The 16,940-nt window shown below is 35.7% G+C and overlaps 1 protein-coding gene across 3 annotated transcripts; it reads right to left on the reverse strand.

Moving 5' to 3' along the window:
* Positions 1 to 149: 149 nt before the first annotated feature.
* Positions 150 to 14,258, reverse strand: LOC142985236 (uncharacterized). 3 transcript variants are annotated; one of them, XM_076133276.1, is made up of 9 exons: positions 14,108 to 14,258; positions 12,721 to 12,857; positions 12,262 to 12,326; positions 11,512 to 11,661; positions 10,717 to 10,802; positions 10,136 to 10,218; positions 8,284 to 8,376; positions 7,563 to 7,665; positions 150 to 6,688 (listed from the first exon to the last, which is right to left on the reverse strand). In XM_076133276.1, exons 2-9 carry the CDS (start codon positions 12,853 to 12,855, stop codon positions 6,561 to 6,563), a joined length of 843 nt encoding a protein of 280 aa, XP_075989391.1. In that variant the 5' UTR covers positions 12,856 to 12,857; positions 14,108 to 14,258; the 3' UTR covers positions 150 to 6,560. The 3 variants fall into 3 exon arrangements, with proteins under 3 accessions (XP_075989391.1, XP_075989389.1, XP_075989390.1); XM_076133274.1 differs by having other exon boundaries at positions 11,512 to 11,664; XM_076133275.1 differs by having other exon boundaries at positions 11,512 to 11,664; positions 12,721 to 12,860.
* Between the last annotated feature and the right edge of the window lie 2,682 nt (positions 14,259 to 16,940).

Consider the following 16,940-nt stretch of genomic DNA (forward strand, 5'->3'; position numbering starts at 1 on the left):
TTGCATCACGATGTCTTCCTTCACTGTTGGAACAAGTGATAATTATTTCTAATACACACATCACTTCGAAAAGTCATTAGTTTAAACCTGCAACCACTTGCGTGGGAGGTACCAACTTAATAAATATAATTGAAACCTCAAAATAGTGATAATTTACATTTATTTCAGCTTAGTAACATTTACAACATTCTTATACATACAGGATGAGCTCAAACTAGTATCGCAGTTACATTAAGAACAACTCTATAAACACCCTCTATTCTAGTTCTTAGTCCAGGGTTCATTCCCGGCGGACATTTTACACAATCTGACTAATAAACGTGTTGTTAGCTGTGACTAGTTATACAGTGTACACTTTCAATCAATGTTGTAACTGTATATGAGTGAAGACAAAACACTGTATAACTAATCACAGCTTACAACACGTTTATTAGTAAACAGTTAATTCTAAAAAGAGATTTACTTAGAATGAGTTAGAACTATAATAATCTTAAATATTATATCACAAAGAAAAGAACCATTAAATTAAAAATGCAGATCTTAATACATTGAAATAACTTAAAATTTAACTCATTGCTGTCCTACTGCTGGGCAAGGGTCTCCTCCCGTAATGAGGGCTAAATTAAAATGTCTTTTTTTTTGTCATTGGGTGGGAATCAAACCCTCTTGATTCTAACATCAATGAAGTTTGATAACTTAGCTAATAAGTGGCGTTTCCACTAAAGTAAAGATTAGAAAACTATAGAATATTACGCAAAACATTAACATTCAATTTTAAACAATAAATTAATTATTTTAAAAGTAATTCTAAACATTTTAGGAACATCATTTAGGCTTTAAAATCACATATAAGTGGTTATGTAACTATATTAAAATACATAGAGAAACAAACTCATAGGTACATACATCCACTGGTAAATGTACTTGTATATAGTAACAAGTCGCTGAAGGTACATAAATACAGTAGTGGTATACGCGGAGTGCGTGTGACGGAGACGTAACAACGACGTGCTTCCGTTCCCTCACACGCACTCGGCGTATACGTCTACTGTATTTATGTACCTTCAGCGACTTGTTGCTATATACAGACAGCAATTGAGATGGGATTACAACATTTTATCAATTGAAATACATTTTGAAACTATCTATAAGGGACATTAACATATAAGGGACATTTAGTAATATAGTCTAAAATTCGAAAGCAAAATAATTTAACTCGCTCGCTACTACACACACATTCGGTTCAGCATTAATCGTCCTAGCGGTAAAACCGAATATGTGTAGATGAACACGGCACAAGCCGAACAAGTGAGTCGGGTCGGTTTTGTTGTTCGATCAATATTGCCGAACCGAATATGTGTTTCATCTTCCTGCATTCGACATAATAAATAAAATTTGTCTTAAACGGGAATTCAACCGTGGACTTTTGATACTCTTAGGTAACATAGAACATACAAATTTATTTATATACATGTGATTTTTTTAATTTATTCTTTACAATACTAGCCTAAAGGCCTGTTTGATAACTAAAGAATAAGTGACGATTAACCTAACTGGCAGATATACTAACCGGTATTTATTCAGAAGTTATAAAACAGGCCGTAAGTGAAGGAAAAAACGTCTTTTAGAAATATATTTATAGGAATGTATAGATATCAAATTAAATTTTAAAAATAAACTGGCCAAGTGATTTTTGGACTCACGCACAAAAGATTTCGTACCATTATTTTATGAAATCGGCAATAATTTCACGTTTGTTGTATGGGAGTTACCTTAAATATTAGTTTTATTCTGTTTTCTAGTATTTGTTGTTATATCGGCAACAGAAATACATAATCTGTGTAAATGTCAACTGTCTAACTATCACGGTTCATGAGATACAGCCTGCTGACAGACAGACAGCGAAGTCTTAGTAATTAAACTCCCATTTCACCCTTTCGGTTACGGAACCGAAAAATATAAAGAATTTTACTTAATGTAAAAAGAAATACATACTTATATGTAAAAGAAAAAAATATAAATCAGATCTATTTTTTAATACTTTTGAGATATTTATAACAAATATATTAAATTAAACCCATTACTGTCCCACTGTTGGGCAAGGGTCTCCTCCCGTAATGAGGGAGTGGTTAGGCCTTGAGTCCACCACGCTGACCAAGTGCAGGTTGGGGACTTTATAAACATCAATAACTTAAAATTACTTTGCTTGAATCAGTATGAAAGGTATTTTTTGTATGAAAATGCATTTCATGCCGCTTGAAGACTTATGACTTAGCGCATATTAAAAAATGTGTGATAATTTCTTCAGAAACCAATTTTTTCATTATATTCCTTTATTGAAGGACTATCAATGTCATATTGAGAATATAATATAATATGAAAATACTTTGAAAAACTTAAAAAATAAAAATTTTCATCTTTTTCTTTTTAGAAGGTAGATATTTGCAAAACCTAGTAGCCTAGGTTAATCCTTAAGTATTTTACAATTTCACCAAAAAAAATCAGAAAATTAATTTTAGCAATTCAGACAAAAAAACATGAGAAACAGATTTTCGTATTTATAATATTATACTCATGTAATAATCGTGTTGACTACGTCATAATCAAAAGAATCATGTGAATGTGACAATGTGTAGTGAGTGAGAGACACAGATATAATGACGTCACGTAGTGAACACGTTTGTTATCACACGAGTATTATAAGTCCTTCAACAAAGTTACCTTTACAGTGTTTCTTAACTCCATGGGGTCTATGAGTATATTAGGTCGAGAAAAGTCTTTTCGCATTATAGTATGTATGAACTTGTAATAAAATCTCTTTGGCTTCAAGAATCACAAATGAGTAGGTACACGGTACATTAGGTTTCTTTCAGTGAGCTCGTGAGGTATCGAAATATCGAGCTTTTTTGTATAGAGAAAAGATTTTATTACAAGTTTATACATACTATAATGCGAAAAGACTTTTTCCCCGACCTAATATCATTTTATGGGGGTCAAAGGGGGGAGGGGGGAAGATTATCCCATTGATAAAATACTTGCAAGTATTAATATTGCAAAATACTTATTTTGTTAATCAGAAGGTTCTTGAAATAGGGTGGTTGACTATCAGTCAAATCAACCACTCTTTATGAAATGACAAAAACATATTTTAGTATAGAAATACGACATAGTGACGTCACAGTGACGTATTTTCAGATCAAATGAGTGTCTAATATAATGTTTCAGTCTGTAATAATTACAATTTCAACATTATTAACGAAAAAATAATGACATAAGTCTGAGCATTTTAGATGAACCTTTTACGAGTACAAGTTTAATAGTTTTTCGTTAACCCAGTCAACTACCCATAGTGTGTTTTCTAGAGATCCATGGAAAAATTAAGAAACGTTGCTTTTTAGAAAATATTGGGTGATTTTTCAGCATTTTCATGTTATTTTCAATGGCGATTTATATACATAATATGTGAATTAAAGCTTGTCGTCTGACTAGTCTTATCACGCGGGATGGTCTATTAAAAGCTGGTATTTTTTTAGGATATTTATTAAACCTATTTCTATAAGGGTAGGTAGATACTGAAAATTTTCTTGTTTGTTAACAACAGCCGCGCAGATCGATCTTTAATGTAAAGCTACGCTTGCCGAGGTCGTTCTGTGGATGGGTGACCATCTCTTATACATATGAAATTAAATGAAAATAATTTTATCGAGTTTCGGATTGCACGTTGAATTGTGGATCTCGGTTGTCACTTTCAAAGGTTATTAGGTTCGAATCCCGGCTCAGGCCAAAAAAATATTTATAAGTTGCTGACTATGCATGCCCTCAATAAATGTATTAAACAAATTTTAGGCATGCAAAATTTCATCACTATGTTTTCCTCGGGTTTGAACCTGCGACCACTTGAGTGAGGTGCCAACTTAAACCACTCGGCTATCACTGCCTTCTACCTACCCTTATAAATACAGGATTCATATTAACTATTATTTTTTGTAATTTTTTCTTGTTTATTTCAAAATTCTGCAGTGAATTAAATAAGCTAGAATTATTATCATTCACAATTATATCTGTCTTATGCCCAGTTTCTTAGGTACATTTAGCGGTAGTTTATATATTCAATAGAGTTTTTTTATGAGTTTAAACGCTATTGAATAGATAAACTACCGCTAAATGTACCTCAGAAACCGGGGGTTATTCTATCAAGATAATTTTAGCTTTGGAAATGATAGTTACATACATACATACAAACATAAAATCAGGTCTTTTTCCCATAGAGGTAGGCAGAGAGCAAAGAACGTCACTTGGTACGATCCTTACAAACTTCCCTTGCTTCATTCACATACATACATGTTGTCATACAGGACCGGTTACGAACACCTGACCTTTTTACAACACATCACCGATATGATCTGTGTATGTTGTATGATCACCGGTCGGTAAACGATCTGTGGGTTAAGCAACCCTTTCCGCGGTCTTTCCATAGATGGGTGACCGCATAGTGGTATTTGAACAGGGCGTCTTCGTGCTTCGAAGGGCACGTAAATAGTCGGTCCCGGTTGTTGTCGGTTAAGATAACAGTCGTTAAGCCACGTCAAAGGCTAGGCTTGAACAACTTTGACACTAGGTTGACCACTAACCATACGACAAATAATAAGTAATTCTTCTCATATGGGAAATTAAGATGACACGATTTTTTACTGTACTTGACAATCATTCATGAAAATTATCTCGATAGAATAACTAAAATAGAACCATTTTTTTAAGCATTTGATATTTATTTTTGTAGAAACGTTAAATATTCAGTTAATATTGAATACTTTGTGTACTTATCTAAGACCCGGTTTCTGAGTACATTTAGCGGTAGTTTATCTATTCAATAGCGTTTTTATATGAGTTTAAACGCTATTGAATAGATAAACTACCGCTAAATGTACCTCAGAAACCGGGTGTAAGTGATATCGAAACAACTTAACTAATCGGTTTTTCATCGAAATACTTACAATTTACAAATTCAATTAAATGCCTCTTTCGGTTATAATTTATCGGTTCTAACCGAAAATTACCGGGTTTTTTACGGGTAACTTTAATATATTTAAGACCTACATTTGAATAAGTATTAGATAGCTAATCAGATAGATATTTGACGGATAAATATCATATCATTAGACAACTCACACACGGTCATCTGATTCCAAACTAAGCAGAGCTTGTACTGTAACCAGACAACTGATAAACATACTTATATACTTATAAAGATACATTAACAAGCTCAGAACAGATACTCGTGCTCATCACACAAATATTAGTCCCGGGTGTGATTGGAACCACACGCGGCGCTACGGTTATTGTGGCGAGGTGACCACGTTAACCACTGCGACAAACGTGCAGTAATTTTCTCTCTTTTTGGCAGTTAAGATATCTGACACATATTCATAAGATGTCTTTAAATTACCGTACTTTTTACGGTTATTTATATATTTTAACCGGTAATTTTCGGTTTTTTTATTTAACATACATTTACAATTCGAATTATCGTATTTTTAGTTAAATCCCTTTCCATCATTAATCTTTCTTTCTAAATACCAACATTTATCGATCGTTATCGATTTATATAATACACATCACTACTATTTGTAGTCGTATTTCAGCCAATAAATCAGTAATTACCGTATTTTTACCGGTATTTAAAGAATTATCGGCTATACATATTTATAATACACTCCAAAACCTCTTTTTCAATAAATATCAACCGTAAATTGATATTTATCAAATATAACCGGTATTTTTTCACCATTTACCGTCTAATACATCTGTATAATACACTCCAGACACCATCTAAATTACAAAACCGGTATATACCGACAAAAAACCCATACGAACCGGTTTCTACATCCATTCACCTCGAAAATTATCGATACATACCGGTTTTACAAACATCCCACTTACCAAATACCGTATTTTACCGAAATATATCAAATTTCAACCGACAATTCATCTACATACACATTTTTTTACCAGTCATATACCGAGTTAAATCTATACATCGGTTCAAACCGGTTACTGAGGTACAGTTTAGCGGTAGTTTATCTATCAACTAAAGTCATATAGAAAAAAAAATGTTTAATATTATAATGGGTCTTAAACGCGATTGAAAATTTTGAAATAAATAAATATCGTGGGACAACTCACGGACGGTCATGTGATTTCAAACTAAGCAGAGCTTGTACTTGTAACCAAATAACTGATAAACATACTTATAATGTTTTTAAATATATACTTATATAGATAAATTATATATTAACTTAGCCTTTCTTTTAAACTATGTTGGAGTCGGCTTCCAGTCTCACCGGATGCAGCTGAATACCAGTGTTTTACATGGAGCGACTGTCTATCTGACCTTCACAACACAGTTGTCTTGGATATAACAACGTGACATTTCAATATAACTACTTGGATACGTAGCCAGCGATGCCGCCATGGCGTCCTACTGTCCTCATAAGATAAACTGTACTCAGAAACCGGTTATAAGACTAGTTTGAATCGTAAATTTACCGGTATTGTTCGTTCTAGAAGGGCGCGGCCTCGTCCAGCGTGTGTAGCCAGTTGAAGATCATCATATTCCTCTCGTACTTGGACAGTGGACGACCACGCTCGCGCTCCAGGTCCGCGGCCGTCAGGGCCAGGTGGGCTGCTTCTGTGAAAAAATGATAAAAAGTATTGAAAATATATACCTCTGAATAAGATAACACCAGCACAGAGATATACATTAAAGACATATTGTATAGTACAACAAGATATAAAATGGTTGAGGATGTGTCTCACGGCTGTACCAAGTAGCGGATGCATATCTATACTAATCTATATTAATATTACAAAGCTGAAGAGTTTGTTTGTTTGTTTGTTTGAACGCGCTAATCTCAGGAACTACGGGTCCGATTTGAAAAATTCTTTCAGTGTTAGATAGTCCATTTATCGAAGAAGGCTATAGGCTATATACCTTCACGCTACTACCAATAGGAGCAGAGTACCAGTGAAAAATGTTACCAAAACGGGGAAAATTTTGACCCATTCTCTCTTATGTGACGCAAGCGAAGTTGCGCGGGTCAGCTAGTGTCATAATATATACATTGTACCTGCATGCCAAATTTTAGCCCGATCCATTCAGTGGTTTGCGCTGGCTGGGACAGATCGAGCTGAAATATGACATGCAGTAAGTTGTTGTGACGTAGACATCCGCTAAGAAAGAATTTTGATCAATTCTACCCAGATGACAGTTTACATGAAATTAAGTCTGAGTCACAAACCACGCGGACGAAGACGCAAGCAAAAGCTAATAAAAATATTGGTTCGGGGAAAAAGTCTTTTCGCATTATAGTTTGTATGAACTTGTAATAAAATCTCTTTGGCTTTAACAATCACAAATGAGTACACGGTACATTAGGTTTCTTTCAGTGAGCTCGTGAGGTACCCAAATATCGAGCTTTTTTGTGTAGAGAAAAGATTTTATTACAAGTTCATATATACTATAATGCGAAAAGACTTTCTCCCCGACCTAATATGTTATTTACCTGGATGTACAAATCTAGAATGCGGTTGTTTAGCTTGAGGCACCGCGAGGGTCGTGGGTCCGGGGCCGGACACTGCGTTAGCGACTGCCGACACAGCCGCCGCCTGCAAACATACAAACAAAAGTTACAGATTCAGATAGAGTTATAGATACAGGTCCCGTTTTATTCTTTGGGTAGTCTAAAATTCAGTCATATCTTCACAGCATGTTTTTGAGAAGATATATTGTGCAGACATAACGTGGGATAAGGAGCAGTGATAGCCGAGTGGTTTAAGTCGACACCTCCCACGCAAGTGGTCGCAGGTTCGAACCCGACAACACACCAATGACTTTTCCAAGTTATGTGTGTATTAGAAATAATTATCACTTGCTGAAGGTAAAGGAAAACATCGTGAGGAAATCATGTCTAAAATTTGTTTAATACATTTATTGAGGGCATGCAAAGTCCCGCACTTGGCCAGCGTGGTGGACTCAAAGCCTAACCTCTCCCTCGTTGGGGAGGAGACCCTTGCCCTGCAATGGGACAGTAATTTGATATAAAAAAAGGCAAAGACAAAATAAGAGTCTTAATTAATTCATAAAAATATATGAAGTTATGAAATGCATATAGTGTTTTGTTTCTTTCACTCCTAAGCGAAATGAAAAAGAGAATACATAGAAGCTTTTTAACTAAAATAGGTTTATAGTGTGTTTATGAATAAGAGGGTTAGTTTAGTACTTACTTCTAGTCTATCTAGATTAAAGTCAGACTGGGACATTCTCTCCAGCGCTCTGTATGTGGTCAGCAGTCTTCGCTTTATGTAGTTCTGTCTCACCTGCAAACAATACATTATCTTTAATAATAATTTTGTCAACGGGGTACGGTAGACAAATAACAAAGTAAAATATATTGGTTTCGAGTCGATAACATATATCTGCAACATTCGAATGAATGACCGATGATGATAATTAACCGATAATGATAATTGACCGATGGTGAATGAATAACCGATGGTGATGATGATTGATGATGATGATGATCATGATGACGGATGGTGGTGATGATGGACGGTGATGATGATGGATGGTGATGATGATGGATGGTGATGATGATTGATGATGATGATGATCATGATGACGGATGGTGGTGATGATGGACGGTGATGATGATGGCTGATGGATGGTGATGATGATGATGGATGGTGATGATGATGATGGATGGTGATGATGGTAACCAAAAAACGAATGACCGATGATGACGACCACCGATCATTCATTCACCATCGGTCATTCATTCACCATCGATCATTCATTCAAAATCGGTCAATCATTCACCATCGATCATTCATCCACCATCGGTCATTCATTCACCATCTATCCTTCATTCACCATCGGTCATTCATTCACCATCTATCATTCATTCACCATCGGTCATTCATTCACCATCGATCATTCATTCAACATCGGTCAATCATTCACCATCGATCATTCATTCACCATCGGTCATTCATTCACCATCGGTCATTCATTCACCATCGGTCATTCATTCACCATCGGTCATTCATAGTCAGTCAGTCATTCACCATCAGTCTTTCATTCACCATCAGTCTTTCATTCATTATCGGTCATTCATTTACCATAGGTCATTCATTCACCATCAGTCATTCATTCACCGTCGGTCATTCATTCACCATCAATCATTCATTCACCATCGGTCATTCATTCACCAACGGTCATTCATTCACTTTCGGTCATTCATTCACCATCGGTCATTCATTCACCATCGATCATTCATTCGCTATCGGTCTTTCATTCATTCGCTATCGGTCTTTCATTCATTCGCTATCGGTCTTTCATTCATTTACCATCGGTCATTATTGTGTCAAAAATGATCTTACAAAAAATATCTGACGACGGTGAAGAAAATACTCGTAATAATAAGATTTTTTATGTTAAAGAATTGAGGTGCCCATAGCCCGTTGCGCTCACCGGTCGGTAAACGATCTGTAGGATAAGCAACTCATGGCGCGGTCATTCTATAGATGGGTGACCGCATAGTGGTATTTGAGAAGGGCGTCTCCGTGCTTCGGAGTGCACGTAAAAAGTCGGTCCCGGTTGTTGTCAATTAAGATAACAGTCGTTAAGCCACGTCAAAGGTCTTCGGGCTTGAACAACTTTGACACTAGGTTGACCACTAACCAGACGACAAACAACTATTTCAGCTTAGCCTTTTTTCATCGGATGCAGCTGAATACCAGTATTTTACATGGAGCGACTGTCTGTCTGACCTCCACAACACAGTTACCTGGGTTATAACACGATACTAAGTAAGACTGGTTGTCAGACTTTCAAGCTTCTGACTACTGTTAACGACTGTCAAAGATCTTCGAAAATGACAGCCGGGACCCACAATTTAACGTGCCTTCCGAAACACGGAGGAACTCGATATGTATAAGACGGTCACCCATCCACAGATCAACCTCGGCAAGCGTAGCTTAACCTCAGAGATCGAACCGCGCGGCTGTTGTTAACTAAGCCACGAGCTTCTATCAAATATGCGACAAACAACAAACAATCAAAAGTATTAACACTTACTTTCTTATTATCGCTAGGTAGTTGTCGGTGCGGCGGCTGTGCGGGGTGCGAGCGTTGCGGCGACGGCAGCTGGGAACCACCTACTGTGAAAAATAATATATTTAAGTATAATAACAATTTTACAGCAGTGATAAGTGCAAAGCAAGTGGTCGCAGGTTCGAACCCGAGGCAACACACCAATGACTTTTCACTTAATCACTTAATTATCACTCGCTCTAACGTTGAAAGAAAACATCGTGAGGAAACCTTGCATGCCTAAAATTTGTTTAATACATTTATTGAGGGCATTCAAAGTCCCCAACCCGCACTTGGTCAGCGTGGTGGACTCAAGGCCTAACCGCTCCCTCATTACGGGAGTAGACCCTTGCCCAGCAGTGGGATTTAATATAACATAAATGAGTTAAATTTACTAAACAATTTTACAAAAATTACACGCTTTTCAACTCCCGACGCAGAAGGAGACACTGAAAGATTTTATCAAGCCGGACCAGTAGTTCCTGAGATTAGCACGTTCAAACAAACAAACAAACTCTTCAGCTTTGTAATATTAGTATGGATTATCACAATCTTATATAACCTACCAGCAACCCAAGTGCTGCAAGATCGCGACGCGGTACTCAACGTCAATGCTTCTAACGCAGCACATAGACCCACCTCTGAAGTGGCACTGAAAATATATAACATTACTTTAAATTTAATTCTTACTAGCTGACCCGGCAAACTTCGTACCGCCTAAAATATGCAAAATTAAATGTCTATATTTCAATATTTCTGAAAAAATTTCTTAATATTTTTTTCCGTAAGAACCTTCTCCTAATAATAACAAATACAACACAAAAAGAATTAGTAAAATCAGTCCAGCCATCGCGCGTGATGCCGTGACCAAGGAAAACGGGTTTCATTTTTGTATTTATAGATATTGTACAATTACAACACACTACAATATTCTCCGTGGCGCAGTGGTTTAGGTCACCAGTACCACGCCGCTACCATTGCTTCGGGTCGTGAGTTCGATTCCCACAGAGAACATTTATTTGTGCGATCCACAAATAATTGTTTCCGGTCTGGTTGTAATTTGTGTCCGTTGTTTGTATGTTTGTAAAAGCGACACAAATAATTGTTCCGTGTGGGAATCGAGCACACGACCTCCCGATACAACGGTAGCGGCGTGGCGACCTTAACCACTGCGCCACGGAGGCAGTCAAATAAAAAAAAATATTTTTAAGAAGTTTGTATAAAAATAACAAACATCCCAAACATATTTTATTTTTTGTTCTATAATAATTTTTATGTACATTGTTTTTTTTTGTATTACTTTGTAATTAGTGTAATTGGCCGTTCTAATTATATATATAAATAAATAACTCGTCCGTTACCTTCTAAGTGGGTGCGAGGTGTCCTTAGCCGAGCTAACATCGGAACAGCTGAAGGACCGGCGCAGGCCGAGCTGTGCACATAGGGCTGCGCACCCCGCTAGCAGCTCGCGACAGTTGTCCGTGGACTGCAGGGGGAGGGACGAGGAGGGCCTTCTGTGAGGAGAGGGGGTTAAAAAGTACACATTCAAAAGTTCACTGTAATTTCAGGACTGTAGGTGAATTGTACTAATAGATGATATTTGGAAAAAAGTCGTTTCTATCAAACTTACCATTTTATCGTACTGTTATTCGTCATTTATGGTCAGTTAGAAAGAAATTGGTCATCTGTACAGGACTTTATAGTATCCAAGTGTGTGCACAATATACAGATACATTCTCTATTACATCACGTTCGTCTGGTGAGGCGGTAGACATTGGTTGGATGTCAACGGTCTGATGAGATGTTTATTGATTAGTAGCTTTTACCCGCGACTTCGTCCGCCACCTTAATTTTCCCATTATGCGTTATTTTCCCGGGGATAAAAGTAGCCCATGTCCTTTATCGGGTTTCGAAATATCTCTATACCAAATTTCATGCAAATTGGTTCAGTAGTTTAGGCGTGATTGAGTAACAGACAGACAGAGAGACAGACAGAGTAACTTTCGCATTTATAATATTAGTATGGATTACATCATAAGATTTTCTTAGTGCTAATAGAAAACTGACTGTGGTCCATTAATCTTATAGTTCATCTTAGTGATAATGCTTACTTTAATGCTTTGCTGTCTGGATTGGGACTAGCAACTCGAAGCGACGGGTCTGGACCCTGGCCAGCCTAAAAAAAGAAATACAGTTTTTATAAATAAACAATTATGTATGTGCCATTTAGTAATTATTTCTACCAGTACAGGTTTGTTACCTTGAAAGCACAGCAAAACTAACATGACATCAAAATAGGGTCACATAATAAAGTTATTGTGAGGTGGCACACATACAAAAACTAAAGCACCCAAATTAGGAAGCCCCTGTTATGTCGGTTGAAAATGACTTGATGAATCCTTGCATGCCTAAAAGTTGTGGAGTGCACTTTTTGAGAGTGTGAAGCATTAGCAACCTTATTTGGGAAGAGACTCTTGCCTGGCAATGGGACAGTAAAGTTAAACAACAAAAAAATTAAGATTAATGTATTCTTTGTAACAGTCACATCTACTGGGTTAAGTTTTCTTTACCTTGCAAGCCAGCAGCCGGAGCACCCTGGCGTCCGAAGCAGCTGAAGACACGCTGAACAGGGACAGGTCTGTGGTGACGGACTCGTGCGACGGCGAGCGCGCCACGCCGCCGCGCCACGCTTCCGGAGTGCACATGTCTGCTGAAACAACATTATGTTATCTTCTCCGTCTTCTATTCGTATGGTTAGTGGTCAACCTAGAGTCACAGTTGGTGAAAATGTCAAAAGGCTTTTGACAATTGAGTTTTTACGTGCCATATGAAGCACAAAGACACCCAGTTCTAATACTATACAGTCACCAATCTATAGAAAGACCGTGTCAAGGTTTGCTTAACTTATATCCTGGATTAAAACATAGGTCTTTTTACCCTGTAATATCATAGAAGCTAAAAATATAATTAATCCCATGGAAATGGTAGATGTTCGCTAACCAATGACTTTTCCAAGTGATGTGTGTATTAGAAATAATTATCAATTGCTCTAATGTTGAAAACATTGTAAGTTCTTCGAATACAAAACAAATACAGAAAAAAAATACTTTTCATAACACTAAGATCTGTTTTTAGAAAGATGGAATGATAAATCTCCAACATGCATCTAGGCTGCGAGGTGGTCTATCTTACTCTCTCTCTTTCTGAGAGAAAACTCTAGCCCGCACAGGAAATTTATATAATTCTATGGCAAAATTAATTTACAATAAAATAGCTTATGTGTATAGGAGAGTGTCTATGAGGTATTGATCTGAGAAGGCTAGTTTTAAAAGTATAAATATTGATTTCTATGATTAAATACCTATGTAGTAATTTTTCACTGGCTTGAAATGCCATAGGAAAATGTCTGAAAGGAAATCTTGGTTGTGGGCTCATGGGCTAAAATATTTTTCATTTTAAGGGAAGGGACTCTACCCAGCAGAAAGACTACAGAGGTTATAACAACTGCCAAGAAGATTTAAATTTATTACAGTTGCTTTTTCAGTATGCTATGGTAGTAGTGGAATAAAACTGTATGAAATAAAAAAAAATTAAAAGAAATAGCTAAATATGTTTTTTATATAAATTCATCAAATAAATTCGAAGGACTATTATGTTATCCTTATGTTATTAGAAGATCAATCTACTAAGATTATCTACAAATGGAGCCGAAATTGACAAAAATGTTCATAAAAAACGACGCATGCCATGTTGTGAAACTCATATTTGCATAATCTAAATCCGGCGAGCGCAAAATCTATCAAATTTCTACTTAAAATCAAAGAAAAATATATTTTCTATAATATTTACAACTAATTAATGCCCATAACGCAAAAATACGACCAAATTATATTAATTTTACGGCAATATTTTTCGCGAAAATCGGTAAAAATAACAACAACAAACAATACGTCTTACCGTTTATTTTAGGATCCACGGCGCACGGAAATGTTGTTAAACACGCGCGAAAATGCAATATATCTCTGTAGATTACACTTTTGTAAATAAACAAACAATAATATTGCAATTTTATTTGCAATTTAATGTTTTCGTCTAATGGCCGGATGAATTTGACAAATTGAATGTGGGCCGTTGGGTGCGTTCGATACATGTAACATTTTTAACCCCCTGAAACTTTCCCTTAAAAAATGGAACAAGTACCACTTTTGAGAAAGTAATCCTTGTTTTGTTTTAATTTTAAGGTGACATCGAGTAAAATAGTGAAAAATTATTTAATAATTAAGTACTAAACATCGTCTTTATCCCAACAATGTATTATTACAACTTCGTTGATAAATATTGAAGGGAGGTTCGGAACGTTCCTGACCGCATTCTACAAATTGTTGATCATTTAATTTGGCAGGTTAATATTTCGCGTAATGCAATTATTTGTTTAATTTAATCTGTGCCAGCCACATTTCGTTATTAGTAGTCACCTAGATGTTTAAAAATGTTCTTATATATTAACCATTTTATTTAACGAACGCTTTCCTAGATTTTTTGTAAAACATTACAATGTTAATGTAATACTATCAAATTGAAAAGTCTTCCGGATGCACTGAATTTACTTAAATCGAAACTCTTCAAGTTGGTTACATAATAATGTTTATGTTGGAGGAGCGACATCTAGGGACTGAAAGTTACTAAAGTTTTAAGAAATTGTAGCTAGTAAATAATAGATGGCAATACTGCTTCGTTTTCACAGGTACTCCGACGAAATCGGAAAAGGGAATAACATTTTAATGAGTTTCAAATATAAAGGTTAATAAAAACTTTAATTAATTGAAATTATTATAATGTAAAATAATCAATAAATAAACTAGAACAGTTAAAATTTTTGAGCACATAATAAAAAAAACAGCCTTGGCAGAATAGATGTTATTGTTTTTTACAAATATTATTAAAAAAAAATAGTCCTAAACAAAAAGCGGGAAAAGGGACGCATATATTTTAATTAAGACAAACTTTTTACAGTTAATACACGAAAAGTTCTAAAATCGTGCAGATATCATTCTAAAGCCAATAAACAGAGCTAATAAAGACAAAGTCGCGTGTTCAGTGTAGTATGTGTTGCGTTTATTGATTTGAACTGGAATCTCCGAGCTTGCCGTCCTATGTTGACAAACTTGGCTATCGGCTGCGTTAGAACAGGTTTACATGGTTTTATTCACATCATTATTTAGTTAAAATTTTCATAGAATCATTTACCGCTAAATGTACTCACATTTAGCGGTAGTTTATCTATTCAATAGCGTTTTTTTTGTATGAGTTTTAACGCTATTGAATAGATAAATTGCCGCTATTTGTACCTCAGTTAGACTTATAGTTAGTTATAGTAATCGGGGGTTAGAAAATGTTGTCGATGATTTATTTACTACTAGCGGAAAAAAGGCTTTCGGGCGGCTTGAACAACTTTGACACTAAGTTGACCACTAATCATACGATACGAATAATAATGATAAAAGCGGAATAATCCGACTTCGTCCGGGTATAGTACAATTTGCGTACGTCTTTCTAGAGTGTCTTATCCCGGCGTTCTCATATACGTCCGCACATTTTAAATTAGTTTATTCTGTAATATTAATCTTAATTATCTAAAAATAAGAAAAGATTTGCGAAATAAAAGCCTTTGACTTATCACGGCAATGTTCAATATTATCAACATTTTTAACTGGTACTCTACTCCTATTGGTCGTAGCGTGATGGTATATAGCCTTCTTCAATAAATGGGCTACCTAACAGTGAAAGAATTTTTCAAATCGGACCAGTAGTTCCTGAGATTAGCGCGTTCAAACAAACAAACTCTTCAGCTTTATAATATTACTAGCTGACCCGCGCAACTTCGCTTGCGTCACATAAGAGAGAATGGGTAATAATTTTTCCCGTTTTTGTAACATTTTTCGTTGCTACTCCGCTCCTAAAGGCCGTAGCGTGATGGTATATAGCCTATACCCTCAATAAATGGGCTATCTAACACTGAAAGAATTTTTCAAATCGGACCAGTAGTTCCCGAGATTAGCGCGTTCAAACAAACAAACAAACAAACAAACAAACAAACTCTTCAGCTTTATTATATTAGTATAGATTAGTATAGATTATATTAGTATAGATAAGTAGTATATTAGTATAGATAATAATAATAATATTCCCGCGTCCATGTAAGTCTATATCAAACTGTATACTCAGATACATGTATAAGTATATATATAGTGAATAAGTTATCACTGAATGTATGTTATGTTTTCTGAAGTTACCGACATTGTACATATGTACGACATTTGGGGAAATGTCCAGAAAAGTATTTTTAGTACAAAAGACGTGTTTGAAAATAAATTATTAAATAAGTAATCTTTTATATAAAAACATTATTTAGAATATTAGCAGGTAGAATAAATAAATATGAGTTGAGATACTTGAAATAATTTAAGCAAATGATATTTTAGTCTAAACGGTTAGGAGATAAAATAAATAGTTAAATAGAGTGATATACCTAATTAAAGCGATTCCCGGCTTCTTATAAAATCATTTATAGCCCGGGTGAAGCCGGGGCCAACTACTCGTTTTGTATATTTTGCAGGTTTTCTTCTAATCAAATCACGGAAACAAAGCTACTTATATCAACTACTAGCTGTCCCGCGCAACTTCGCTTGCGTCACATAAGAGAGAATGGGTCAAAATTTTCCCCGTTTTTGTAACATTTTTTACTGGTACTCTGCTCCTATTAGTCATAGCGTGATGATATATAGCCTAT

The sequence above is a fragment of the Anticarsia gemmatalis genome, chromosome 29 (assembly GCF_050436995.1).
Source record: "Anticarsia gemmatalis isolate Benzon Research Colony breed Stoneville strain chromosome 29, ilAntGemm2 primary, whole genome shotgun sequence".
Taxonomy (NCBI): domain Eukaryota; kingdom Metazoa; phylum Arthropoda; class Insecta; order Lepidoptera; family Erebidae; genus Anticarsia; species Anticarsia gemmatalis.

What these genes read in the sequence shown, in the direction of transcription:
- LOC142985236 (XM_076133274.1), bottom strand. Translation starts at nt 12,855, where the DNA reads ATGTGCACTCCGGAAGCGTGGCGCGGCGGCGTGGCGCGCTCGCCGTCG. An exon ending in ACCTCGCACCCACTTAGAAG is followed by an intron (nt 10,803 to 11,511) that starts GTAACGGACGAG and finishes ATATATTTTCAG; the next exon opens with TGCCACTTCAGAGGTGGGTC. An exon ending in TTCTAGATTTGTACATCCAG is followed by an intron (nt 6,689 to 7,562) that starts GTAAATAACATA and finishes ATTTTTTCACAG; the next exon opens with AAGCAGCCCACCTGGCCCTG.